We start from the raw sequence: 27,721 nt of genomic DNA on the forward strand, positions 1-27,721 counted from the left end.
TAGTCACTGTTACACTTACTATAGTCTGGGTGTGCTTACTATTACACTTACTGTAGTCTGCCTGTACTCACTGTTACCTTACTGCAGTCTGGGTGTACTCACTGTTAAACTTACTACTGCCTGGGTGTATTCACTTTTACACTTACTATAGTCCGGTTGTACTCACTGTTACCTTTACTATAGTCTGGGGGTACTCACTATTACACTTACTGCAGTCTGGGTGTAGTCACTGTTACACTTACTATAGTCTGGGTGTACTCACTATTACACTTACTGCAGTCTGCGTGTAGTCACTGTTACACTTACTATAGTCTAGGTGTGCTTACTATTACACTTACTGTAGTCTGGCTGTACTCACTGTTACCTTACTGCAGTCTGGGTGAACTCACTATTACACTTCCTATTGCCTGGGTGTACTCACTTTTACACTTACTATAGTCTGGGTGTGCTTACTATTACACTTACTGTAGTCTGGCTGTACTCACTGTTACCTTACTGCAGTCTGGGTGAACTCACTATTACACTTCCTATTGCCTGGGTGTACTCACTTTTACACTTACTATAGTCTGGGTGTGCTTACTATTACACTTACTGTAGTCTGGCTGTACTCACTGTTACCTTACTGCAGTCTGGGTGAACTCACTATTAAACTTCCTATTGCCTGGGTGTACTCACTTTTACACTTACTATAGTCTGGGTGTACTCACTGTTACCTTTACTATAGTCTGGGGGTACTCACTATTACACTTACTGCAGTCTGGGTGTAGTCACTGTTACACTTACTATAGTCTGGGTGTACTCACTGTAACACGCACTGCAGTCTGGCTGTAATCACTATTGCTCTTTCTGCCGTCTGGGTGTACTCACTTTTACACTTACTGCAGTCAAGCTGTACTCACTGTTATATGTACTGCAGTCTGGCTGTACTCACTGTTATGGCCTGTACACACTAGCCGATATATTGGCCGTTCTATTGAACGGCCAATATATTGTGGGTCCGTCGGCCAATGTGTACGGGCGATATGTCTGTGAACTCTGTCGTTCACAGACATATCGCATTAGCCCTGCAGCACAGCTGACGCCCAATATATCTACCGATATATTGGCGCATCGCTGTGTGTGTACGAGCGATCATCTGCCTGTACACATGCTGCGGCAGCCGGCGGTGATTGACAGCTGAACTGGGTGGGTGTGTGTACACGCCCGCCCAGTTCATGACGTCAGGGCCCGACGGATCGGGCAGTGTGTATGCACAGCACACTGCCCAATCCGTCCATAGATATATCTGCAGATCAATTGATCTGCAGATATACCTATCAGAGTGTACCCACATTTACACTTACTGCAGTCTGGCTGTACGTTACACTTTCTATAGTCTGGGTGTACTCACTGTTACACGTACTGCAGGCTGGGTGTACTCACTGTTACACTTACTATAGTCTGGGTGTACTAACTGTTATATTTACTGCAGTCTGGCTGTACGTTACACTGATTTTAGTCTGGGTGTACTCACTGTTACACATACTGCAGTCTGGCTGTACTCACTGTTACACTTACTATAGTCTGTGTCTACTTACTGTTACACTTACTGTAGTCTGGGTGTACTCACTGTTACACTTACTGTAGTCTGGGTGTACTCACTGTTACACATACTGCAGTCTGGCTGTACTCACTGTTACACTTACTATAGTCTGTGTCTACTTACTGTTACACTTACTGTAGTCTGGGTGTACTCACTGTCACACTTACTGTAGTCTGGGTGTACTCACTGTTACACTTACTGTAGTCTGGGTGTACTCACTGTTACACTTACTATAGTATGGGTGTACTCACTGTTACACTTCCTGCAGTCTGGCTGTACTCACTGTTACACTTACTACTTACTATAGTCTGGGTGTACTCAATGTTACACTTAGTCTAGTCTGGATGTACTCACTGTTACACTTACTGCAGTCTAGCTGTACTCACTGTTACACTTACTATAGTCTGGGTGTATTCACTGAGTTTTTTCTCATCAAATGGTCGATTTGCTTTTTTGAGGAGATCGGACAGGAATCCCTGGAAAGAAACAAAGCAGATACATAGATACATGGCAGATGACGGGTAGTTATTGGCTTTGATGTACAGATTTCTGTTTCCCAGTATGACACCTTGGGGAGATGAATGAACTTTCTATGACGAATGTAACCCTAGCTTACAGCCTGGTCATGGCTCTATCCATATCTGCTCTCATTGGTCACCGCTAATGATGCGTTTTACTGCTGACATCACCCCAGCTCAGAGATGTCAGGACTATCCTCCTATCACCGGAGTGTAGATAGGACCCCGTCTGGATCTCAGTACCCTGTGCGTGTGACGCCATGTAGTGTCACAGACAGCAGTAACATAAACGCACAATTTTACCTGTCGCTGTCAGTACCAGGTGATACACAGCAATTAAAGAAAAACAAGAAGAAACTAACGTGTAAAGGACAAGATGGGACCCAGTAATACAATAAGCCTGTGTCTGGCGGGAGTCCTGTCACGTAAGTCACCCTGTGGCTTGTTGCACGGTATCACTGAGTCAGGACAGCATCGCCCGGCTGCATCGGGGATTATTAGTGCAGTAAGTCATATATTATTGCACTATGCAACAGTGTAAGTCCGGGCTCCACCCAACACAGCCCACGCCTCTGCGAATGCCACCAACTCGGGCTACAGGGGTACAATCCACACTCTAGTTGGCGCCGGCTTGTGTTTACTCTCTGGTAGTACCCTGCTTCACTGTAGACCTTAACAGCAACCGAAATTTACACACACATTGTGACAATTGTAAGAACCACGTCCAGCAGGTGCAGTAAAAGCAGCAGGTTCTTATTTACTACCACTGAGCAGCCACAGCACAGCACACATCCGGTCTCCCACAGCAGCAGGTTATTACTCACTGCCACTGAGCAGCCACAGCACAGCACACATCAGGTCTTCCACAGCAGCAGGTTATTACTCACTACCACTGAGCAGCCACAGCACAGTACACATCCGGTCTCCCACAGCAGCAGGTTATTACTCACTGCCACTGAGCAGCCACAGCACAGCACACATCAGGCCTTCCACAGCAGCAAGTTCTTATTTACTACCACTGAGCAGCCACAGCACAGCACACATCCGGTCTCCCACAGCAGCAGGTTATTACTCACTGCCACTGAGCAGCCACAGCACAGCACACATCAGGTCTTCCACAGCAGCAGGTTATTACTCACTACCACTATGCAGCCACAGCACAGCACACATCAGGTCTCCCACAGCAGCAAGTTATTATTTACCAGCACTGAGCAGCCACGTCACAGTACACATCAGGTCTTCCACAGCAGCAGGTTATTACTCACTGCCACTGAGCAGCCACAGCAAAGCACACATCAGGCTTTCCACAGAAGCAGGTTATTATTCACTACCACTGAGCAGCCACGGCACAGCACACATCAGGTCTTCCACAGCAGCAGGTTATTATTCACTACCACTGAGCAGCCACAGCACAGTACACATCAGGTCTTCCACAGCAGCAGGTTATTATTCACTACCACTGAGCAGCCACAGCACAGTACACATCAGGTCTTCCACAGCAGCAGGTTATTATTCACTACCACTGAGCAGCCACAGCACAGCACACATCAGGTCTTCCACAGCAGCAGGTTATTACTCACTGCTACTGAGCAGCCACAGCACAGCACACAACAGGTCTTCCACAGCAGCAGGTTATTACTGCCACTGAGCAGCCACGTCACAGTACACATCAGGTCTTCCACAGCAGCAGGTTATTACTCACTACCACTGAGCAGCCACAGCACAGCACACATCAGGTCTCCCACAGCAGCAGGTTATTATTCACTACCACTGAGCAGCCACAGCACAGTACACATCAGGTCTTCCACAGCAGCAGGTTATTACTCACTGTTACTGAGCAGCCACAGCACAGCACACAACAGGTCTTCCACAGCAGCAAGTTATTATTTACTACCACTGAGCAGCCACGGCACAGCACACATCAGGTCTCCCACAGCAGCAGGTTATTACTCACTACCACTGAGCAGCCACGGCACAGCACACATCAGGTCTTCCACAGCAGCAGGTTATTACTCACTGTTACTGAGCAGCCACAGCACAGCACACATCAGGTCTGCCACAGCAGCAGGTTATTACTCACTGCCACTGAGCAGCCACAGCACAGCACACATCAGGTCTCCCACAGCAGCAGGTTATTACTCACTACCACTGAGCAGCCACGGCACAGCACACATCAGGTCTCCCACAGCAGCAGGTTATTACTCACTACCACTGAGCAGCCACGGCACAGCACACATCAGGTCTCCCACAGCAGCAGGTTATTACTCACTACCACTGAGCAGCCACAGCACAGCACACATCAGGTCTTCCACAGCAGCAGGTTATTACTCACTGCCACTGAGCAGCCACAGCACAGCACACATCAGGTCTCCCACAGCAGCAGGTTATTACTCACTGCCACTGAGCAGCCACAGCACAGCACACATCAGGTCTTCCACAGCAGCAGGTTATTACTCACTGCCACTGAGCAGCCACAGCACAGCACACATCAGGTCTTCCACAGCAGCAGGTTATTACTCACTGCCACTGAGCAGCCACAGCACAGCACACATCAGGTCTTCCACAGCAGCAGGTTATTACTCACTGCCACTGAGCAGCCACAGCAAAGCACACATCAGGCTTTCCACAGAAGCAGGTTATTATTCACTACCACTGAGCAGCCACGGCACAGCACACATCAGGTCTCCCACAGCAGCAGGTTATTATTCACTACCACTGAGCAGCCACGGCACAGCACACATCAGGTCTCCCACAGCAGCAGGTTATTATTCACTACCACTGAGCAGCCACAGCACAGTACACATCAGGTCTTCCACAGCAGCAGGTTATTACTCACTGTTACTGAGCAGCCACAGCACAGCACACAACAGGTCTTCCACAGCAGCAAGTTATTATTTACTACCACTGAGCAGCCACGGCACAGCACACATCAGGTCTCCCACAGCAGCAGGTTATTACTCACTACCACTGAGCAGCCACGGCACAGCACACATCAGGTCTTCCACAGCAGCAGGTTATTACTCACTGTTACTGAGCAGCCACAGCACAGCACACATCAGGTCTGCCACAGCAGCAGGTTATTACTCACTGCCACTGAGCAGCCACAGCACAGCACACATCAGGTCTCCCACAGCAGCAGGTTATTACTCACTACCACTGAGCAGCCACGGCACAGCACACATCAGGTCTCCCACAGCAGCAGGTTATTACTCACTACCACTGAGCAGCCACGGCACAGCACACATCAGGTCTCCCACAGCAGCAGGTTATTACTCACTACCACTGAGCAGCCACAGCACAGCACACATCAGGTCTTCCACAGCAGCAGGTTATTACTCACTGCCACTGAGCAGCCACAGCACAGCACACATCAGGTCTCCCACAGCAGCAGGTTATTACTCACTGCCACTGAGCAGCACACATATACACATACATACACACATACATAAATACAGACACACGTACGTACACACATATACATGTATACATACACACACATATACACACCCATACATACACAGAAGCACACTAGTAGATCTGCGCAGTACCTGGGCGCAGCAGCTCACACATTATTCACATTATACCCCGGGAAAACTGTCGCTCACCTTCAGCTCATTGGATTCAATGTATCCACTTCTGTCAGTGTCGTATTTCCGCCAGGCCTGAAATATCAATATGACACTCATTAGCATATTACCCCACTAATGACAAACATGCATCGTCACATAGAATCATATTATCACATAGAGTTATAGAGTTACATATACACACACATATATATATATATATATATATATATATATATATATATATATAGCAGTGTGCTTTTCTCAGCCAGACCCGAGGCCCAGCAGTTGCAGTTGCTCTGTAATTAGCAGTGGCTGATAATCACTCCTCTGCGGGGTCTCAGTCCTGATTATTGGATGGTGCTGCAGTGATCTGTGCATTATTAAACACTGTTAACTAGACACAACCAATATGCCTAGATGTCCCGGCTGCTACAGATGAGGCCACTGTAACGTCTGCAGGTATATACACCCTAATACGAAGACATTCAAGAATCAGAACAACACTAAGAATACATCATTAAAATTTTCCTGTACTGTAATCCCCCCAAGGGTATATAAAGGCTTCCTGTACTGTAATCCCCGAAAGGGTATATAAAGGCTTCCTCTACCGTAATCCCACCACAGGTATATAAAGGCTTCCTCTACCGTAATCCCACCACAGGTATATAAAGGCTTCCTGTACTGTAATCCCCCCAAGGGTATATAGAGGCTTCCTGTACTGTAATCCCCCCATGGGTATATAAATGCTTCCTGTGCTGTACTCCCCCTACGGGTATATAAAGGTTTCCTGTACAGTAATCCCACCATGGGTATATAAAGGCTGCTTGAACTGTAATCCCACCACGGGTATATATTTATAAAGGCCTCCTGTACTGTAATCCCACCACGGGTATATAAAGGCCTCCTGTACTGTAATCCCACCACGGGTATATAAAGGCCTCCTGTACTGTAATCCCACCACGAGTATATAAAGGCTTCCTGTACTGTAATCCCACCACAGGTATATAAAGGCTTCCTGTACTGTAATCCCACCACAGGTATATAAAGGCTTCCTGTACTGTAATCCCACCACAGGTATATAAAGGCTTCCTCTACCGTAATCCCACCACAGGTATATAAATTCTTCCTGTACTGTAATCCCCCCAAGGATATATAAAGGCTTCCTGTACTGTAATCCCCCCAAGGGTATATAAAGGCTTCCTCTACCGTAATCACACCACAGGTATATAAAGGCTTCCTGTACTGTAATCCCCCCAAGGGTATATAGAGGCTTCCTGTACTGTAATCCCCCCATGGGTATATAAATGCTTCCTGTGCTGTACTCCCCCTACGGGTATATAAAGGTTTCCTGTACAGTAATCCCACCATGGGTATATAAAGGCTGCTTGAACTGTAATCCCACCACGGGTATATAAAGGCCTCCTGTACTGTAATCCCACCACGGGTATATAAAGGCCTCCTGAACTGTAATCCCACCACGGGTATATAAAGGCCTCCTGTACTGTAATCCCACCACGGGTATATAAAGGCCTCCTGTACTGTAATCCCACCACAGATATATAAAGGCTTCCTGTACTGTAATCCCACCACAGGTATATAAAGGCTTCCTGTACTGTAATCCCACCACAGGTATATAAAGGCTTCCTGTACTGTAATCCCACCACAGGTGGTGGTGGCACTATGTTAGTCAGTAAAGGTAAGTGTATATATATATGGCAGTACGGATGGTGTTATGGTTAGCATTACTGCCTCACAGCACTGAGGTCATGGGTTCGATTCCCACCATGGCCCTAACTGTGTGGAGTTTGTATATTCTCCCCGTACTTGCGTGGGTTTCCTCCGGGTACTCCGGTTTCCTCCCACAATCCAAAAATATACTGGTAGGTTAATTGGCTCCCAATAAAATGAATCCTAGTGTGAATGTGTGTGCGTACATGTGATAGGAAATATAGATTGTAAGCTCCACTGGGGCAGGGGCTGATGTGAATGACCGAATGTTCTCTGTAAAGCGCTGCGGAATTTGTGTGCGCTATATAAATAACTGGTAATAAATAACTGGTAATATATATATATATATATATATATATGTGTGTGTGTGGTGGTGTCACTCAGTATAGGTAAATATATATGTGTGGTGGTAGCAGAGCCGGCCATAGGCAAACTAGGCAAATGCCTAGGGCATTTGGTATGCCGAGGGGCACAAGCAGCGTCTGCTGATTAAAATGATATGTGGCATGCCTATATTCTGGGTGTGACTGCGGATGTATCTGCATACGAAATGCTACGTTACAGTGTATTCCTGGAAATCACTGTAACGTAGCATTTTGTATGCAGATACAGTCACAGTCACACACAGAATATAGGCATGCCACATATCATTTTAATCAGCAGACGCTGCTTGTGCATTCTAGCCACATAGTAATGCAAATAAGACACATTTTCATAAAAAGGCACCCAACGTTAGCAGAGCTGCCAGCTGACTCACGCCAGGCATCTCCTGCTGCATAGCATCTTGAGGCAAGATGTATGAGGACACATCTGTATCCAAGCAGAGGCACAGGTCACAGTGGCACAGGTCACAGTTTTAGCGGCCATGTGAGTGATGTGTGCAAGTGGGTTGGTTGTGCAATAGTGTTCTGCATATGTGTAAGGGGCATTATGTGTGTAAATATAGTTGCACTACTGTGTGGTATAATTTGAATTTGGGGTACTATTGTGTGGCCATGCCCCCTCCCAGCAAGAACGCACCCTTTTTTGGACTGTACGCTAAATGCGCAATGTTCCTATTTAAAATATAGGGGCTAGCAACACCAAAATGAGGGCTGCTATGGGTGAGGGGTGATGGTGCTGGGAAAGGGGTGCAGGGTCAGAGGCGGAACAAGCGGTGGTGCTAGGGGGCACCAGCCAAAATCTTGCCTAGGGCATCATATTGGTTAGGGCCGGCTCTGGGTGGTAGCACTGTGTTACTCAGTAAAGGTAAGTGTATATATGTGTGGTTGTGGTGGTGCTGTGTCACTTAGTAAAGGTAAGTGTATATATGTGTGGTAGTGGTGGTGCTGTATCTATCAGTAGAGGTAAGTGTATAGATGTGTGGTGGTGTTGGTGGTGGTGGTGGTGCTGTGTCACTTACAGGTAAGTGTATATATGTGTGGTGGTGGTGCTGTGTCACTCAGTAAAGGTAAGTGTATATATGTGTGGTGGTGGTGCAGTGTCACTCAGTAGAGGTGAGTGTATATATGTGTGGTGGTGGTGCTGTGTCACTCAGTAAATGTAAGTGTATATGTGTGGTGGTGGTGGTGCTGTGTCACTCAGTAGAGGTAAGTGTATATGTGTGGTGGTGGTGGTGCTGTGTCACTCAGTAGAGGTAAGTGTATATATGTGTGGTTGTGGTGCTGTGTCACTCAGTAGAGGTAAGTGTATATATATGTGGTGGTGGTGCTGTGTCACTCAGTAGAGGTAAGTGTATATATGTGTGGTGGTGGCACTGTGTCACTCAGTAGAGATCATTGTATATAAGTGTGGTGGTGGCGTTGTATCTATAAGTAGAAGTAAGTGTGTATATATGTGTGGTGGTGGTAGTGCTGTGTCACTCACTAAAGGTATATATGTGTGGTGGTGGTGGTGCAGTGTCACTCAGTAGAGGTAAGTGTATATATGTGTGGTGGTGGTGCTGTGTCACTCAGTAGATGTAAGTGTATATGTGTGGTGGTGGTGGTGCTGTGTCACTCAGTAGAGGTAAGTGTATATATGTGTGGTTGTGGTGCTGTGTCACTCAGTAGAGGTAAGTGTATATATATATGTGGTGGTGGTGCTGTGTCACTCAGTAGAGGTAAGTGTATATATGTGTGGTGGTGGCACTGTGTGACTCAGTAGAGATCATTGTATATAAGTGTGGTGGTGGCATTGTATCTATAAGTAGAAGTAAGTGTGTATATATGTGTGGTGGTGGTGGTGGTGTTGTGTCACTCAGTAGAGGTAAGTGTATATATGTGTGGTGGTGGTGGTGGTGGTACTGTGTCTATCAGTAGAAGTAAGTGTGTATATATGTGTGGTTGTGGTGCTGTGTCACTCAGTAGAGGTAAGTGCATATATGTGGTGGTGGTGCTGTGTCATTCAGTAGAGGTAAGTGTATATATGTGTGGTGGTGGCACTGTAGTAAGTGTGTAAATGTGGAACCTGGTATCTCACCTCCATGAACTCGATGCTGGAACCCGCGTGTTGTCTGAAGCAGAGCAAGAAATTTTCTTCGGTTGGGAGAATCTGAGCCAACTGGGAAGAGAAAACACAAATTTACTACCCTATTCCCGGACACACTCACATCTACACTGACATACACCCGTCCCTATATTACACTCACACCTAAACTGACATACACCCATCCCTATATTACACTCACACCTACACTGACATACACCCGTCCCTATATTACACTCACACCTAAACTGACATACACCCGTCCCTATATTACACTCACACCTAAACTGACATACACCCATCCCTATATTACACTCACACCTAAACTGACATACACCCGTCCCTATATTACACTCACACCTAAACTGACATACACCCGTCGCTGTATTACACTCACACCTACACTGACATACACCTGTCCCTATATTACACTCACACCTACACTGACATACATCCATCCCTATATTACACTCACACCTACACTGACATACATCATTACACTCACACCTACACTGACATACATCATTACACTCACACCTACACTGACATACATCATTACACTCACACCTACATTAACATGCATCATTACACTCACACCTACACTGACATACATCCGTCCCTCTATTACACTCATACCTACACTGATATACATCCATGCCTATATTACACTCACATCTACACTGACATACACCCATCCCTATATTACACTCACACCTAAACTGACATACACCCATCCCTATATTACACTCACACCTAAACTGACATACACCCGTCCCTATATTACACTCACACCTAAACTGACATACACCCGTCGCTGTATTACACTCACACCTACACTGACATACACCTGTCCCTATATTACACTCACACCTACACTGACATACATGATACATCCATCCCTATATTACACTCACACCTACACTGACATACATCATTACACTCACACCTACACTAACATACATCATTACACTCACACCTACACTGACATACATCATTACACTCACACCTACATTAACATGCATCATTACACTCACACCTACACTGACATACATCCGTCCCTCTATTACACTCATACCTACACTGATATACATCCATGCCTATATTACACTCACATCTACACTGACATACACCCATCCCCATATTACACTCACACCTACACTGACATCCATCCATCCCTATATTACACTCACACCTACACTGACATACATACATACATCCCTATATTACACTCACATCTACACTGAGATACACCCATCCATATATTACACTCACACCTACACTGACATACATCCACCCCTATATTACACTCACACCTACACTGACATACATCATTACACTCACACCTACACTAACATAAATCATTACACTCACACCTACACTGATATACATCCATCCCTATATTACACTCACACCTACACTAACATACATCATTACACTCACACCTACACTGACATATATCATTACACTCTCACCTACACTGATATACATCCATCCCTATATTACACTCACACCTACACTGACATACATCCGTCACTGCATGTGTACGCTTGGCCACAGAGCATGTGCAGAGGATGGGTATGACCGGCCACAGAGCATGTGGAGAGGATGGGTATGACCGGCCACAGAACATGTGCAGAGGATGGGTACGCTCAGTTATGGAGCATGTGCAGAGGATGGGTACGCTCGGCCACAGAACATGCGCAGAGGATGGGTACGCTCAGTTATGGAGCATGTGCAGAGGATGGGTACGCTCGGCCACAGAGCATGTGCAGAGGATGGGTATGCTCGGCCACAGAGCATATGCAGAGGATGGGTATGACTGACCACAGAGCATGTGCAGAGGATGGGTATGACCGGCCACAGAGCATGTGCAGAGGATGGGTATGACCGGCCACAGAGCGTGTGCAGAGGATGGGTATGCTCGGCCACAGAACATGTGCAGAGGATGGGTATGACCTGCCACAGAGCATGTGCAGAGGATGGGTATGACTGGCCACAGATGGGTATGCTCGGCCACAGAGCATGTGCAGAGGATGGGTATGACTGGCCACAGAGCATGTGCAGAGGATGGGTATGACCGGTTACAGAACATGTGCAGAGAATGGGTATGACCGTCCACAGAGCATGTGCAGAGAGGATGGGTATGACTGGCCACAGAGCATGTGCAGAGAATGGGTATGACCGTCCACAGAGCATGTGCAGAGAGGATGGGTATGACTGGCCACAGAGCGTGTGCAGAGGATGGGTATGACCGGTTACAGAACATGTGCAGAGAATGGGTATGACCGTCCACAGAGCATGTGCAGAGAGGATGGGCATGACTGGTCACAGAACATGTGCAGAGGATGGGTATGACCGGCCACAGAGCGTGTGCAGAAGATGGGTATGACCGGCCACAGAGCATGTGCAGAGGATGGGTATGACCGGCCACAGAGCATGTGCAGAAGATGGGTATGCTCGGCCACAGAACATGTGCAGAGAATGGGTATGCTCGGCCACAGAGCATGTGTAGAGGATGGGTATGACCGGCTACAGAGCATGTGCAGAGGATGGGTATGACCGGCCACAGAGCGTGTGCAGAGGATGGGTATGACCAGCCACAGAGCGTGTGCAGAGGATGGGTATGACCGGCCACAGAGTGTGTGCAGAGGATGGGTATGACCGGCCACAGAGCATGTGCAGAGGATGGGTATGACTGGTCACAGAACATGTGCAGAGGATGGGTATGACTGGTCACAGAGCATGTGCAGAGGATGGGTATGACTGGTCACAGAACGTGTGCAGAGGATGGGTATGACTGACCACAGAGCATGTGCAGGGGATGGGTATGACCGGCCACAGAACATGTGCAGAGGATGGGTATGACCGGCCACAGAGCATGTGCAGAGGATGGGTATGACTGGTCACAGAACATGTGCAGAGGATGGGTATGACTGGTCACAGAGCATGTGCAGAGGATGGGTATGACTGGTCACAGAACGTGTGCAGAGGATGGGTATGACTGACCACAGAGCATGTGCAGGGGATGGGTATGACCGGCCACAGAACATGTGCAGAGGATGGGTATGCTCGGCCACAGAGCATGTGCAGAGGATGGGTATGACTGGCCACAGAGCATGTGCAGAGGATGAGTATGACTGAATACAGAGCATGTGCAGAGGATGGGTATGCTCAGCCACAGAACATGTGCAGAGGATCGGTATGCTCAGGCACAGAACATGTGCAGAGGATGGGTATGACTGACCACAGAACGTGTGCAGAGGATGGGTATGCTCGGCCACAGAACGTGTGCAGAGGATGGGCATGCTCGGCCACAGAACGTGTGCAGAGGATGGGCATGCTCGGCCACAGAACGTGTGCAGAGGATGGGTATGCTCGGCCACAGAACGTGTGCAGAGGATGGGTATGCTCGGCCACAGAACGTGTGCAGAGGATGGGCATGCTCGGCCACAGAACGTGTGCAGAGGATGGGTATGCTCGGCCACAGAACGTGTGTAGAGGATGGGTATGCTCGGCCACAGAAAGTGTGCAGAGGATGGGTATGCTCGGCCACAGAACGTGTGCAGAGGATGGGTATGCTCGGCCACAGAACATGTGCAGAGGATGGGTATGACCGGTCACGGAGCGCATGTAGCATTGTAAAGGGCAAGCTCCATGTGTTAAGTGCCCCAGCGTGCAGCTGTTAATCCTCCCCCATGGCATTCGCCCATCACGTCTGGCTTACCCCCTCCCGTGACATAACGGGAGGGAATTCAAATGAGATATCACGCCCAATTTCCTTTCTAAATTGATACACGTTATCGCACAAATAGCGCCCAGACTCCATAGTAATCAGGTTTAGCTGTGTAAAGGGGTGGGCGCCCTCGCTACCGTGGGGGTAGCGAGATTAAATTATTATACCACGCCCGTCAGCAGAAACAGAATAGGGTGAAAAGAATAGAATACCGCCCAACATCTGCCCAGCTCCTGCAGGCACCTCACCTCCGCCATCTCGATGCGACCATCTGCGTTCTTGTCATATTTCTGCATAAACTCTTTCAGCTTCTCCCCGATGTTGATGCTGGAACCTTCCTAGAGCGGAGCAGGACACAGGGGACCAGCCGTTATACAGGGACTGCACCGTGTTACACAGCACATCGCTCTCACTGACAGGAGTGTCAGCACTCAGACAGGACTGCGGCCTCTCCGGGCGCATCTGCGGTACATGCTGTTATATTGTGATTGAGGGATGTGAAAAACAAGAACGTTTACATGAGCATAATATGTACTATTGGGAGAGATCACTGATCTGTGGGATCTCTGGGCTGTCATTTCTCTCATGACCAGGAGGTGGCAGCAATCAGCCACGTTCTTGTACATTACATTCTGTCAACCAAAGCAAGTTCTGTCTGTACTCTATCTATCTAATCTATTCTATATATCTAATCTATATAAATATCCATATGTCTGTCTATCTATCTATCTCTATGTATGTATGTATGTATGTATGTATGTATGTATGTATGTATGTATCTATTTATCTATATATGTAATATCTATCTATCTATCTATCTATCTATCTATCTATCTATCTATCTATCTATCTATCTATCTATCTATCTATCTATCTATCTATCCATATGTCTGTCTGTCTGTCTGTCTGTCTGTCTGTCTGTCTGTCTATCTATCTATCTATCTATCTATCTATCTATCTATCTATCTATCTATCTAGCCGTATGTATGTCTATCTCTCTATCTATCTATCTATCTATCTATCTATCTATCTATCTATCTATCTATCTATCTATCTATCTATCTCTATGTATGTATCTAAGTATATATCTATCTATGTATCTATCTATCTATCTATCTATCTATCTATCTATCTATCTATCTATCTATCTATCTATCTAATATCTGTCTGTCTGTCTGTCTGTCTGTCTATTTATCCATATAAGGCTGGCCATACAATAGATAGATATCTAGTACAAATACACTATTTAGATGCCTCATATGCTGCATCGTGTGCACATCGTACGTGTTTTGGGTATGATGTAATGCGCGGCCCCGCTTGTGGAATGTCGCATCCTCGGATCATACGTGCAGACATATTATCCATGGTAACCGCATATACAGCATACCATGTTTTATGCACACACGATGCATCTATACGATCAGCATCATTACTGAGCGGCGTTTCCCTCCAGGTGATCACGTGCTTCCTGTGAGGCACACAGTCCGCTGATAGATCGTACGCACATCGTACCTTGTTTTATGTACATACGATGCATCGTCCGATGTTCAGCTGCATTTCCCTGTGCTTTTTTTCTTGAGGCGCACAATAGATCGTTTAATGGGGGTCTTTCCGAGTTGTTCGCTCGTTGACGATTTTCGCTATATTGCGATTAGTCGCTTACTGCGCATGCGCAAGGTTCGCAGAGCGCTTGCGCTTAGTTATTTTACACAAAAGTTAGGTATTTTACTCACGGCATTACGAGGTTTTTTCATCGTTCTGGTGATCGTACTGTGATTGACAGGAAGTGGGTGTTTCTGGGCGGAAACTTGCCGTTTTCTGGGCGTGTGCGGAAAAACGCTGGCGTTTCTGGGAAAAACGCGGGAGTGTCTGAAGAGACGGGGGAGTGTCTGGGCGAACGCTGGGTGTGTTTGTGACGTCAATCCAGGAACGAAACTGACTGAACTGATCGCAGTGTAGGAGTAAGTCTCGAGCTACTCAGAAACTGCTAAGAAATTTCTATTCGCAATTCTGCTAATCTTTTGTTCGCAATTCTGCTAAGCTAAGATACACTTTCAGAGGGCGGCGGCTTAGCGTGTGCAATGCTGCTAAAAGCAGCTAGCGAGCGAACAACTCGGAATGAGGGCCCATGTACATTGTGCGTCACTCGCGTGCCCGGGACTGCCTGGGAGCTGCCGGGGAGTACAAAGGAACGCCATGGATGTAATACTGTAACTGTATAGACAGGATGCCAGGTAGTTGCCTGTCAGCTGCTCGGCTGAGGCTTCACACCGTTCACCCAGGAGGCACTCGCTGATCTAGCAGAAGGACCGTTAGTACTCTCCAGAAATGGTAAGACCATCTTCCAAGTGAGGAACCTTAATTTTACAGTCTCCAAAGACTTAGTTTATGATGTCATAAATGTCTAAGAACCAAGTAAAGATCCCATGGGGCAGCTGGAAGGAGAACTAGAGGCTGAACACCCAATGTCACCGGTAAGAAAGTCAGAACATCTGGTTACGATGAAAATAAACCGATAGGGCAGAGATCTGAGCCGCTGAGAAACACATACTGCCATCTATACTGTATTGTACAGCCAATAAGAAATGGGGCAACGTAAAGGCAGAGGTATGTAGCCCTGTCTTCTATCATCATGAAATATACTGTACATGTCACTTTCTCTGGTCGCCCTTGGCTGGGACAGGCTTTCTAATCACGAACATGGCTTTGACTGCACTCCCTGAGAGTCCTCTGGTTTTCAGAATTATAGCCAGCTGCGCTCAATCATGCTGGAGGAATGGTCCTGAACGTAGCAGATCTCATCTTAATGGAAGTCCCCACAAAGGACCTTTTTTGGCCAGTCCAGAGCCATTGGAATGACCAAATCTCCTTCTTGCTTTCTGAAGACCCGAGGAAGCCTGGCTATTGGATGAAAACGGAAATAAGATGGAACTTCAAAGGGACCGATCCTCCAATTAATTTTTTTGTTGTAATGCAACAAAAAATCCATCACGTGCACATCTGGCTGACCCCATCTCTGTATGATGAGGCCTTTACTCCTGCCTCCTAAATTCTCCTCTGAGGGAACTGTGTGACTAGGTCAGTGTTACTTTCCTCTGGTTACTCCGGGACTAGGTCAGTGTTACTTTCTTCTGGCTACTCCGGGACTAGGTCAGTGTTACTTTCCTCTGGCTACTCCGGGACTAGGTCAGTGTTACTTTCCTCCGATACTCCGGGACTAGGTCAGTGTTACTTTCCTCTGGTTACTCCGGAACTAGGTCAGTGTTACTTTCCTCCGATACTCCGGGACTAGGTCAGTGTTACTTTCGGTTACTCCAGTACTAGGTTGGTGTTAGTTTCCTCCGGTTACTCCAGTACTAGGTCAGTGTTAGTTTCCTCCAGCAACTCCGGGACTAGGTCAGTGTTTCTTTCCTCTGGTTACTCCGGGACTAGGTCAGTGTAACTTTCCTCTGGTTACTCCGGGACTAGGTCAATGTTACTTTCCTCTGGTTACTCCGGGACTAGGTCAATGTTACTTTCCTCTGGTTACTCCGGGACTAGGTCAGTGTTACTTTCCTCTAGTTACTCCGGGACTAGGTCAATGTAACTTTCCTAAGGTTATTCCAGAACTAGGACAGTGTTACTTTCCTAAGGTTATTCCAGAACTAGGACAGTGTTACTTTCCTTGGGCAACTCCGGGACTAGATCAGTGTTACTTTCCTACGGTTACTCCAGGACTAGGTCAGTGTTACTTTCCTACGGTTACTCCAGGACTAGGTCATTGTTACTTTCCTCTGGTTACTCCGGGACTAGGTCAGGGTTACTTTCCTCCAGTTACTCCAGGACTAGATCAGTGTTACTTTCCTAAGGTTATTCCAGAACTAGGTCAGTGTTACTTTCCTCGGGCAACTCCAGGACTAGGTCAGTGTAACTTTCCTCCGGTACTCCCGGACTAGGTCATTGTTATTTTCCTATGGTTACTCTGGGACTAGGTCAGTGTAACTTTTCTCCGGCTACTCCGGGACTAGGTCCATGTGGCATAAATTTTCCATATTCTTTGGATACACATGGATTAGCACTGTCAGACCATAAAAAGACCTCTTACCACTCCGGACTAGGTCATTGTTATTTTCCTATGGTTACTCTGGGACTAGGTCAGTGTAACTTTCCTCCGGGAACTGTGTGACTAGGTTAGTGTTACATTCCTCTGGTTACTCCGGGACTAGGTCAGCATTAGTTTCCTCTGGACCAGGTCATTGTTACTTCCCCCCCCTGCCCCGGTTACTACGGGACTAGGGCAGTGACACTTTCCTCCGACTACTCTGGGTCTAGGTCAGTTTTACTTTGCTCTGGCTACTCTGGGACTAGGTCAGTGTTACTTTCCTACGGTTACTCCAGGACTAGGTCAGTGTAACTTTCCTCCGGTACTCCCGGACTAGGTCATTGTTATTTTCCTATGGTTACTCTGGGACTAGGTCCATATGGCATAAATTTTCCATATCCTTTGGATACACATGGATTATCACTGTCAGACCATAAAAAGACATCTCTTACCACTCCGGCTCCTCTCCTTGCAGCCTCCAGTTCCTGGAAAAAGTTTTCCAGCTCTGTGCCTTCAATGTAGCCATTTCCTGTAGAAAACAAGAATAGAAACTCCAGGTCAGGACTCCAAGCTAGGAAACACACAGAACATAATAGTACAAGACCATGACATGTTAATATTATTCCAAAATAAACTGTCCATGTTGATATGAAAGGGTGAATCTACTATCCAGCGCTCTTAATGAGGTTTTCTAAATCGCTGACAATGTCCACTGGTTTACACGTGGAAAAATGGCTGGTGTCCCCAAGTCCCAGCCGGTTATTTCCCCCCATTCCCTCCTGTTCACGAGCCCAACGATCCCTGGTAATAGGGCTCCATAGCTAGTAGAGTAACGTGTGCAGGGCCAGATTAGCAATGGTGCGGATAAGGCTCCAGACCCAGGCCCCTACATAATAACAGGCCCATTGTCATGACAGCAGGAAGGCAGACTAGCCACCAGCCGGCCACGCGCTCGCTCATAAGGCATAAGTATTAAAGTTGTATTTCTATTTACTTCACAAAATGATGCAATATTTTGACTTTAACATTTTTAGGGAGACAGTAGGGCTGATAATGTAGGGTGATGCACGCACACATAGTGCTGGCCACACCCACTCAACGCTGGTCACACCCAAACAGCGCTGATAAAGTCAGAGAAGTAAATGGGAGAGGAGTGGGTGAGAGCTTTGTAAGTGATTGTGAGAAACTTGAATTGTACTCAGAAAGGGAAGTGAAGCCAGTGAAGGTCTTGTAAGAGAGGGGAGGTGGACCTAGTATGTTTGAAGAGGAAGATGAGCCGGGGAGCAGCAATTAGGATAGATTGGAGTGGAGAGAGGCATATGTCAGGGAAGCTAGACAGGAGGAGGTTACAGTAGTCCAGTCTGGAGATGACCAGTGAGTAGTGGCTTCCTGGGTCAGAAAGGGTCTGATCCTGAAGATGTTTTTGAGATGGAAATGGCTGGACAGTGAGAGGTGCTGAATGTGTGGTGTGAAGGAGAGGGAGGAGTTAAGGATAACCCCAAGACAGCGCACATGTGGGGCTAGAGGATATAGTTGAGCTCACATAAAGACGACATACTGTATAGAGGGAGAATAGGAAATATCCAAGAACAAATCCTTGGGGGAGACCTAGGGTTGCCACCTCATGATTCCTGGAGATCCTCCACCCCCCCTTCCCCCAATCCCACCCCCACCCCTGACACCAAGCATTGTTCATGTAAATAAAATGATATACCATATTTATAAAATAGTAAATATGTATTTTATTAGAAACAGAGGGCACGCCGCACGGCCGCACACTGTACAATGAGTTGGTGACAATAGGGGAGCTACAGGGAAAGGTTATGTTGATAGTGGAGCAATATAATAAGTAATGGAAAAGCTGCAGGAAAACGGGTTAGGCCAATATAATGCACTGTAAAAAGAGGTGTGTTGTGAAGAGAGATTTAATTGAACAATGGGATCAAATGCACCAAATGGTTTAATCAGGCAGTCTAGGTAGTAATGTAAGACAATAACAGTTCTAGTGAGCAGAAATGGGGTCCTATAAAGAGTTTTAGGGAGCAGACTCTACAATGCATTATATTGGCCTAAACCGTTTTCCTGCAGCTTTTCCATTACTTATTATATTGCTCTACCATCAGCATAAGCTCTCACTGTAGCTCCCCTACTGTTCCACAAAACTGCTACCTCCACATAAATTCTCTAATTGCTCCATAATTACACGCACCCTATAATTGCATTCTGATTTCACCCCTTGAACAGCCTCACACAGACATAACTCTAAGGAAGGGTGACTGTCATACTCACCTCTCCTTCTGCTGAATGTGTGGTGTGAAGGAGAGGGAAGAGTCAAAGATAACCCCAAGTCAGCGCACATGGGGGCTAGAGGCAACCGTGGCCGCCGCTGCCCACCGCACCATCCCCTTCCTCCGAGGTCTGCGTCAGCGCAATGGTGTCAACAAAGTTTGGAGTGCAGCGGCGCAGACCTCCTATTCCGGAGGGCCGGGTGGGGTCACGTGGGGGCGGAACGCCAGGACCTCCTCTCCTGTTATTATCATCTGGCGGCTGCACAATGTACAATGATTTGGTGACGAGTGGGAGTGGGCGGGGCGGGTCCCCTAATTCCGGGAGAATCCCGGAATCCAGGAGAGAGCAAACGCCTCCTGGAGGGTTGCCACCAAATCCTGGAGAATCCAGGAAATCCAGGAGAGGTGGCAACCCTAGGGGGACCTACAGTTAGTGGAAGTGGGGGGAAGGTGGAGTCATGAGAGGAGACAGAGTAGGAATGGTCAGAGAGGTAGGAGGACAGCCAGGAGAGAGCAGTATCACGCAGACCAATGGAGTGAAGGATTTGCAGAAGGAGATGGTGGTCCACAGTGTCAAAAGCGGCAGAGGGGTCAAGGAGAATCAGCAGAGAATAGTGGCCCTTAGATTTGGCTGCATGGAGGTCAGTGCTGTTTTGTTCATACGTTTGTAAATCCAGTCATAAGGACACAGAGACATGTGAGTTCACTGCTGTGCTGTTTATTCCCTCCAACTCCAGGCACACTGCACACTGGACCACCCACTTCCCAGCATTCCCCTGGTCCCAGGGACCATCACTAAAGATTCAGGCTTACACCTATTAGTAAGGGAGTGTCTACAAATATTAATACACTAACATCACATCCTCTTTTCTTTAAAGATAAGCCCTGTATGCTTCAATGCAACAATTAACAACGTCATATTAAGAACATCATCTAACACGTTTCAATGAGTCTCTCAGGTCTGCGTATTTCCCTTTTGGGTCTTTCATACACAGTCTGTGTTTCATCGACCATGTTGGACCTTTCTAGAATCGTGGTTTGTTCACCATTATCAGGATCATCATACATGTCAGATGAAGGGTATTCTTCAGTCATGTTTTCTTTATTATGGTTAGGTTGAGATCTTAAATCCACCCAATTTCTTCTTACTTCCGTTCCATGCTCTGTATATATAGTATAAGATCTTGGTGCTACTTGTGCTTGTACAATACCTTTCTGCACCCAAATACCTTTCTCGTGATCTCTGAGACAGACTTGGTCACCTGATTTTAGATCAGATAAGCTTTTTGCTCGCCTGTCATGGAACAGCTTCTGTTTCGCCTGTTGACGTTCCTTACTCAGTCTGACCAACGCTGAGTTATGTGTATTAAGCAGTTCATCATGTATCGGGAGATTTGCTCTAATCCTCCTTCCCATCAGCATTTGTGCAGGAGAAAGTCCATTCTGTAAAGGTGTACTGCGGTAGATTAAAAGACTTTTGTAGAAATCTTCTTTACCTTCTTGAGCTTTTTTCATGAGACTCTTTACAGTTTTTACTGAACTTTCCACCAACCCATTTGAGCGTGGATAGTGGGGACTTGACGTAGTATGGACAAATTCCCATTCATCAGCAAATTGTCTAAATTCAGCACTAGAAAACTGAGGACCATTGTCAGTGAACACTTCCATAGGAACACCATGCCTTGCAAAGATTGACTTCATGCAATTGATTATGGCTTTACTAGTAGTTGTATGTAGTGTCTTCACCTCAGGGTAGTTAGAGTAATAATCAGTCACGACAATGTACGTTTTCCCATTACAATCAAACAAATCTGCGCCAACTTTCTGGTACGGTCTCTCTGGCACTGCGTGAGGACTCAGTGGCTTGACTTTTTGTTTCGATCTATACGTAAGACATAATTCACATGTAGCTGTAGTCTGTGCTATGTCTTGGTTCATTCTTGGCCAATACATAACTTCACGTGCTCTCCGCTTACATTTTTCTTCTCCTAAGTGGCCTTCATGTATCTTGCACAGCATAGTTTTTCTTAGTCGTGCAGATATGACAAACCTATTGCCTTTGTAAATAATACCATCGACAACTGTAAGGTCACTGCGGTACATCCAATAATCATGGATAGACAGCGGGCACGCATGTTTTTCTGCTGGCCAACCTTTCAGAATGATATCTTTCAACACTTTTATTGTGTCATCTGTCTCAGTTTCTTTCCTAATCTGTTCTTGTCTTGCAAGAGACACTGGTAGAGAAGCTACGATCAAATTAACATAGGCTTCTATCTCTTCATCCATCAGACTTTTGGAAGCTTCACTTTTGTCCACAGCACGAGAAAGTGTATCAGCAATGTACATGTATTTGCCGGGACAGTACAGCAAGTGTACATCATATTTCTGTAGTCTGATAAGCATTTGTTGAATTCTCATGGGACAGTCATGTAATGATTTAGTCATGATAGCTACCAATGGCTTGTGGTCAGTTTCCACTGTAAATGTTTGACCATACACAAACTGATGAAATCGCTCACATGCATATGTGATCGCTAGAAGTTCTTTTTCTATCTGAGCATACCTTGTTTCAGCACTTGTCAGTGCTCTTGATGCATAGATTACTGGTTGCCATGTATCCTCATGTTCTTGTAACAGCACTGAGCCTAGGCCAAATTGCGAAGCATCTGCTGAAATTCTTATTCTTTTCGCAGGATCAAAGAATTTTAGCACTGGTTGCTCTGTAATGATCTGTTTCGAGTTTTGCCAACTTTCTTCTTGTTCATGTGACCACATCCACTCATTATCTTTGTCCAACAACCATCTAAGAGAGGCTGTTCGTTCAGAGAGTTGAGAAATAAACTTTCCTAAGTAAGTAATCATTCCTAGGAATCTTCTGATGTCGTCTTTGTTGTTAGGACGTTCCATGTTCACTATGGCTGATATTTTCCTTGGGTCTGGTTTTACACCTTGATCCGAGACCACGTCGCCCATAAAGGTAAGTGTATTCACGCCAAATTCACATTTGTCCTTGTTTAGCTTTAGATTCACTTTCTTGACAAGTTCCATTACTTGTCTCAATCTAGAATCATGTTCTTCCTTTGTAGATCCCCAGACAATAATGTCATCCATCATTGTTTCAACACCTGGAATATGTTCAAAAATCATGTGTATCTTTCTGTGATATACTTCTGGAGCAGACAATATTCCATATGGTAGTCGAAGAAATCTGTATCGACCTTCTGGTGTATGAAATGTACAAAGCTTTGAGCTGGCCTCATCTAGCTTCATTTGCCAGAATCCTGAAAATGCGCCCAATTTACTGAACCATTTTGCTCCCGCAAATTGCGACATGATTTCATCTCTGGTTGGTAGTTTGAAATGTTATCGTTTAATAGCTTTGTTTAAATCTCTGGGGTCTAGACATATTCGGAGTTGTCAATTTTTCTTTTCAACAATTACTAAGGAGCTTACCCATTCAGTAGGCTCATCAACTTTCTGTATCACACCCAAGGCTTCCATGCGATTTAACTCTTGTTTCAGTTTTTCTCTCAGCGCAAACGGCACTTTTCTACAGGGGTGTATCACTGAAGAAACTTGCGTGTCTATATTTATTTTATGCTCTCCAGGCAAACAACCTAGACCTTCAAACAAGTCTCTGTATTCTGTAAACATCGATTTGCAGTCATCTTCTACTTGTGATGTCACCATAAAAACTTTCTTTAGCAAGCTTAGTTTCTCACAGGAACTTAATCCTAGAATCGGTTGCACATTTTTATCCACAATCAGTAGAGATGTTTTAAACTGTTGTCCCTTATATTTCAGTGTCACTAAGCATGTACCTTTCACAGGAATTTCCTCCCCAGTGTACCCTGTAACTTTCACTTTGGCTGGGTGAATTTTAGGTTTTACTCTAAAAGTCTTATAGTCTTGAAATTATATTAAATTCACCTGCACACCAGTATTAAGCTTAAAGGGAATGACAATCTCGTTCATAGTTAAATGGACAATCCATTCTTTCTTATCTGCACTGCAAAGTTCAATGCAATCCACAAAGAATTCATCTGTTTGTTTAACAGCATGCACTTTGGTTGTTTTACTTTTAATTTTACAGCATTTGGCAAAGTGATTAGGTCTACCACATTTCATGCAGGTTTTACCATATGCAGGGCACATTTTAGGATTGTGAGCATTTCCACATCTACTACACATTTCTTTATTAGACTGTGGATTAGACTGCTTCATTCTTGAGAATGGAGGTTTGCATGGCTCTGTTTTCTGCACTACATGCACATCAGCAACTACTTCCTTGTGTAACTTTTTGGCTTGAAATCTAGTTATTTCTGCAGATCTACACATAGTCACTGCCTTTTCTAGTGTTAGGTCTTGCTCTCTCAGCAGTCTCTCTCTCTGAGTCCATTATCAGGTATTCCACAGACAATACGATCTTTAATCAGTGAATCCTTTAAATCACCAAACTCACAGGTTTTACTGAGTGATTGCAGCTCTGTAACATACTGATCAAATCCATCTACAGACTTCTGATCACATGTGAAAAACTTATATCTTTCATATGTCACATTTTTCCTTGGCACAAAGTAATCTTCAAACTTTTGCATTATAGAAGATAGCACCATATTCTGCCCCTCAGCAAACTGAAAACTATTATAAATGTCCTGCACATCCTCTCCTATCACATGGAGGAAAATGGATGCCTTCGTTTTGTCAGTCTCTGAATCAGCTCCACATGCAGCAAGATATATATTAAACCTTTGCTTAAATCTTTTCCAGTTTTCAGACAAGTTACCAGACATCAGCATGCCGGTTGGAGGAGCTAGTTTATCCATGGTTACTCACTGTTTGAAGATAGGAGTACACGGCAGGCTTTGCAGACACAGAGTATCCCAGCCACAGACTTCTTCAGGATTCTGTCACACTCTGAGAGCACTAGCAGTCCAAGTTACACTTCTTCTGACACCATGTTTTGTTCATACGTTTGTAAATCCAGTCATCAGGACACAGAGACGTGTGAGTTCACTGCTGTGCTGTTTATTCCATCACCAACTCCAGGCACACTGCACACTGGACCACCCACTTCCCAGCATTTCCCTGGTCCCAGGGACCATCACTAAAGATTCAGGCTTACACCTATTAGTAAGGGAGTGTCTACAAATATTAATACACTAACATTACAAGTGCAGACTTAGTGAGGGCAGTTTCAGTGGAGTGGAGAGGATGGAAGCCAGACTGGAATGGGTCAAGCAGTGAGTGGGAGGAAAGAAAGGAAGTAAGGCAGTTGTAGACATTGCAAGGAGTTTGTAGGCAAAAGGAAGGGGAGATATGGGTCGGTCGTTGGAGAAAGTGTTAGGATCAAGGGTAGGTTTTTAAGAATGGGGAGACAAGTGCATGCTTGAAGGCAGAGGGGACAGTGCCTGATGAGAGGGAGAGATTGAGAAGGTGGCCATGATGGGAGCAGGCAGGAGAGGTAGTGGAGGAGGCGGGAGAGAATAGGGTCAAGTGGAAAGTGGTGGGACCAGAGGAGAGGCATGACTTCCTCTCCAGATACTGGGGATAAAGAAGTCAGAGTTGGTAAGATGGAGGGGTGGTCAGGGAGAGGAGGGAGTGGGTTGCTGAGGGGCTGGTAGGATGTGACGTATGGAGTCAATTTTGTATGTGAAATGGGTGGTAAAGGGCAGAGAGTGAGGAGGCGAGGAGGTGTCTCTGATCTCTGACAGATTTCTGACTTATCCAATCTCTGGCGTAAATTTACTAATACCCCTTTCCCACCGCACAAATAACCCAGTATCGACCTGGCATATTGCCGGGTCGACACGGGTCCAGTGTGCGGTGTGCAAGTGCCATGTCAGTGGCTCTGTAAACGGATGACGATCCGGGACCCGTTTACAAGATAGGGAGAGGCGGTGCTGAGATGAGCTCATCTCCCAGCGCTGCCTCCACCTCCAGCCCCACTGCCGGCTCCGCCCCCTGCCGCTATGGCAACTGACCCGGCAATATGTCGGGTCTGGAAGCCAACAATAGAGGTAGGAGAGTCTCCAATGCCGGATCCCACCCGGGAAGGACCCGTTTGTAATTCCTGGGTGGGATACGGCATTGGAGATGGAGAGGGTATAAGATGGGAGTTCTGTTTAAGATGGGATATTGCCCATAGCAACCAATCAGATTGAAGGTATTATATTCTAGAAGGTGCTAGATAAATGAGAAGTAGAATCTGATTGGTTGCTATTGGCAACATCCCATCTTAAATAGAACTTCCATCATAGTAAATAAACCCCTTTATGTGGGATCTGATCTCTCCTGCTCTGGATTCTTCTGTACAGTTGTTAGGCTCAGGTGAGGCTGTACACACACACACACACACACACACACACACACACACACACACACATCACACACAGACCTGGGTACATCGGGAGGGCTACGGGCCAGGCAGATCGGGTGGGCTACGGGCCAGGCAGACTTGGGTACATCGGGCGGGCTACGGGCCAGGCAGACCTGGGTACACTGGGCAGGCTACAGGCCAGGCAGACCTGGGTACATTGGGCGGGCTACGGGCAAGGCAGACCTGGGTACATCGGGCGTGCTACGGGCCAGGCAGACCTGGGTACATCGGGTGGGCTACGGGCCAGGCTGCTGCTCTGTGCTGTTGTTTTTTTCTGTAATCTCCAGAAGAATAAGATTTTCCCTGGATAGAGACTCTCCGGTGACTTCTGTTCTTCCTCAGGGACCAGCCGCCTTTTCACAAACCAGTTACTGCATGTAAACACCTGCAGGAGGGGGCAGAGAACTCTACAGGCTGGCAGCAGCTGGCAGGAGAGGGTGCTGGTGAGAATAACACATCATTTACTGCTGGTTACTCAGGAACATGTTAATGACATAATATAAAACTAATTGGGCAGCAGATCACCAGTACACCACCAGACCACCCGCAATGCCACCAGACCACCTGTATGACACCAGCCCATCCACAGACCACCTGAATGCCACCAGACCACCTGTATGACACCAGCCCATCCACAGACCATCTGAATGCCACCAGACCACCTGTATGACGCCAGTCCATCCACAGACCACCTGAATGCCACCAGACCACCTGTATGACACCAGCCCATCCACAGACCATCTGAATGCCACCAGACCACCTGTATGACGCCAGCCCATCCACAGACCACCCGCAATGCCACCAGACCACCTGTATGACACCAGCCCATCCACAGACCACCTGAATGCCACCAGACCACATGTATGACACCAGCCCATCCACAGACCACCTGAATGCCACAAGACCACAAGCTTACCACCAGATCACATGTAGCCACCATACCACCTGTACACCACCAGACCACCAGTTTGCCTCCAGACCACCCACATGCCACCTGTACACCTCCAGACCACATGCCTCCACTAAAACATCAAAGGGTTTGCAAAAGGTAGTCGCATATAAACACAAGGCATGCTACGATAGCGGCAATGCCACACCTGTGTAATGGCGCCCTTCTGGTGGCCATCCTCTTCTGATGACTATTCTTCCTCTACGACCTGTGAGGAGGGTGAAGCTACTTCTCTTGGTTCCAGATATTCTTTCAGAAAACAGCCTAGCACAGATGAATTACCATTCATTGCCTATCTCACATTGGGTCAGATACAGACCCAAGTGCCGATGTTCTACATCTGAGACGCAATGCGCACTGACAATTACCATAGGCAGATGCAGATCAGAATTCCATGGAAGTTCCTGGCCGGTAACATGGGGGAG

At 46.5% G+C, this 27,721-nt stretch overlaps 1 protein-coding gene across 1 annotated transcript in view; it reads right to left on the minus strand.

Annotated features, from left to right (window-relative positions):
* Positions 1–27,721, minus strand: part of CALB2 (calbindin 2) — a 145,460-nt gene that overhangs the window by 90,997 nt on the left and 26,742 nt on the right. The window contains exons 2-6 of the mRNA XM_063945856.1: positions 18,130–18,206; positions 13,845–13,934; positions 9,858–9,938; positions 5,706–5,762; positions 1,981–2,058 (exon numbers count right to left, since the gene is read on the minus strand). Of these exons, the coding sequence (XP_063801926.1) occupies positions 1,981–2,058; positions 5,706–5,762; positions 9,858–9,938; positions 13,845–13,934; positions 18,130–18,206 (383 nt within the window). The remainder of the gene's footprint in view (positions 1–1,980; positions 2,059–5,705; positions 5,763–9,857; positions 9,939–13,844; positions 13,935–18,129; positions 18,207–27,721) is intronic.

The sequence above is a fragment of the Pseudophryne corroboree genome, chromosome 11 (assembly GCF_028390025.1).
Source record: "Pseudophryne corroboree isolate aPseCor3 chromosome 11, aPseCor3.hap2, whole genome shotgun sequence".
Lineage (NCBI taxonomy): Eukaryota > Metazoa > Chordata > Amphibia > Anura > Myobatrachidae > Pseudophryne > Pseudophryne corroboree.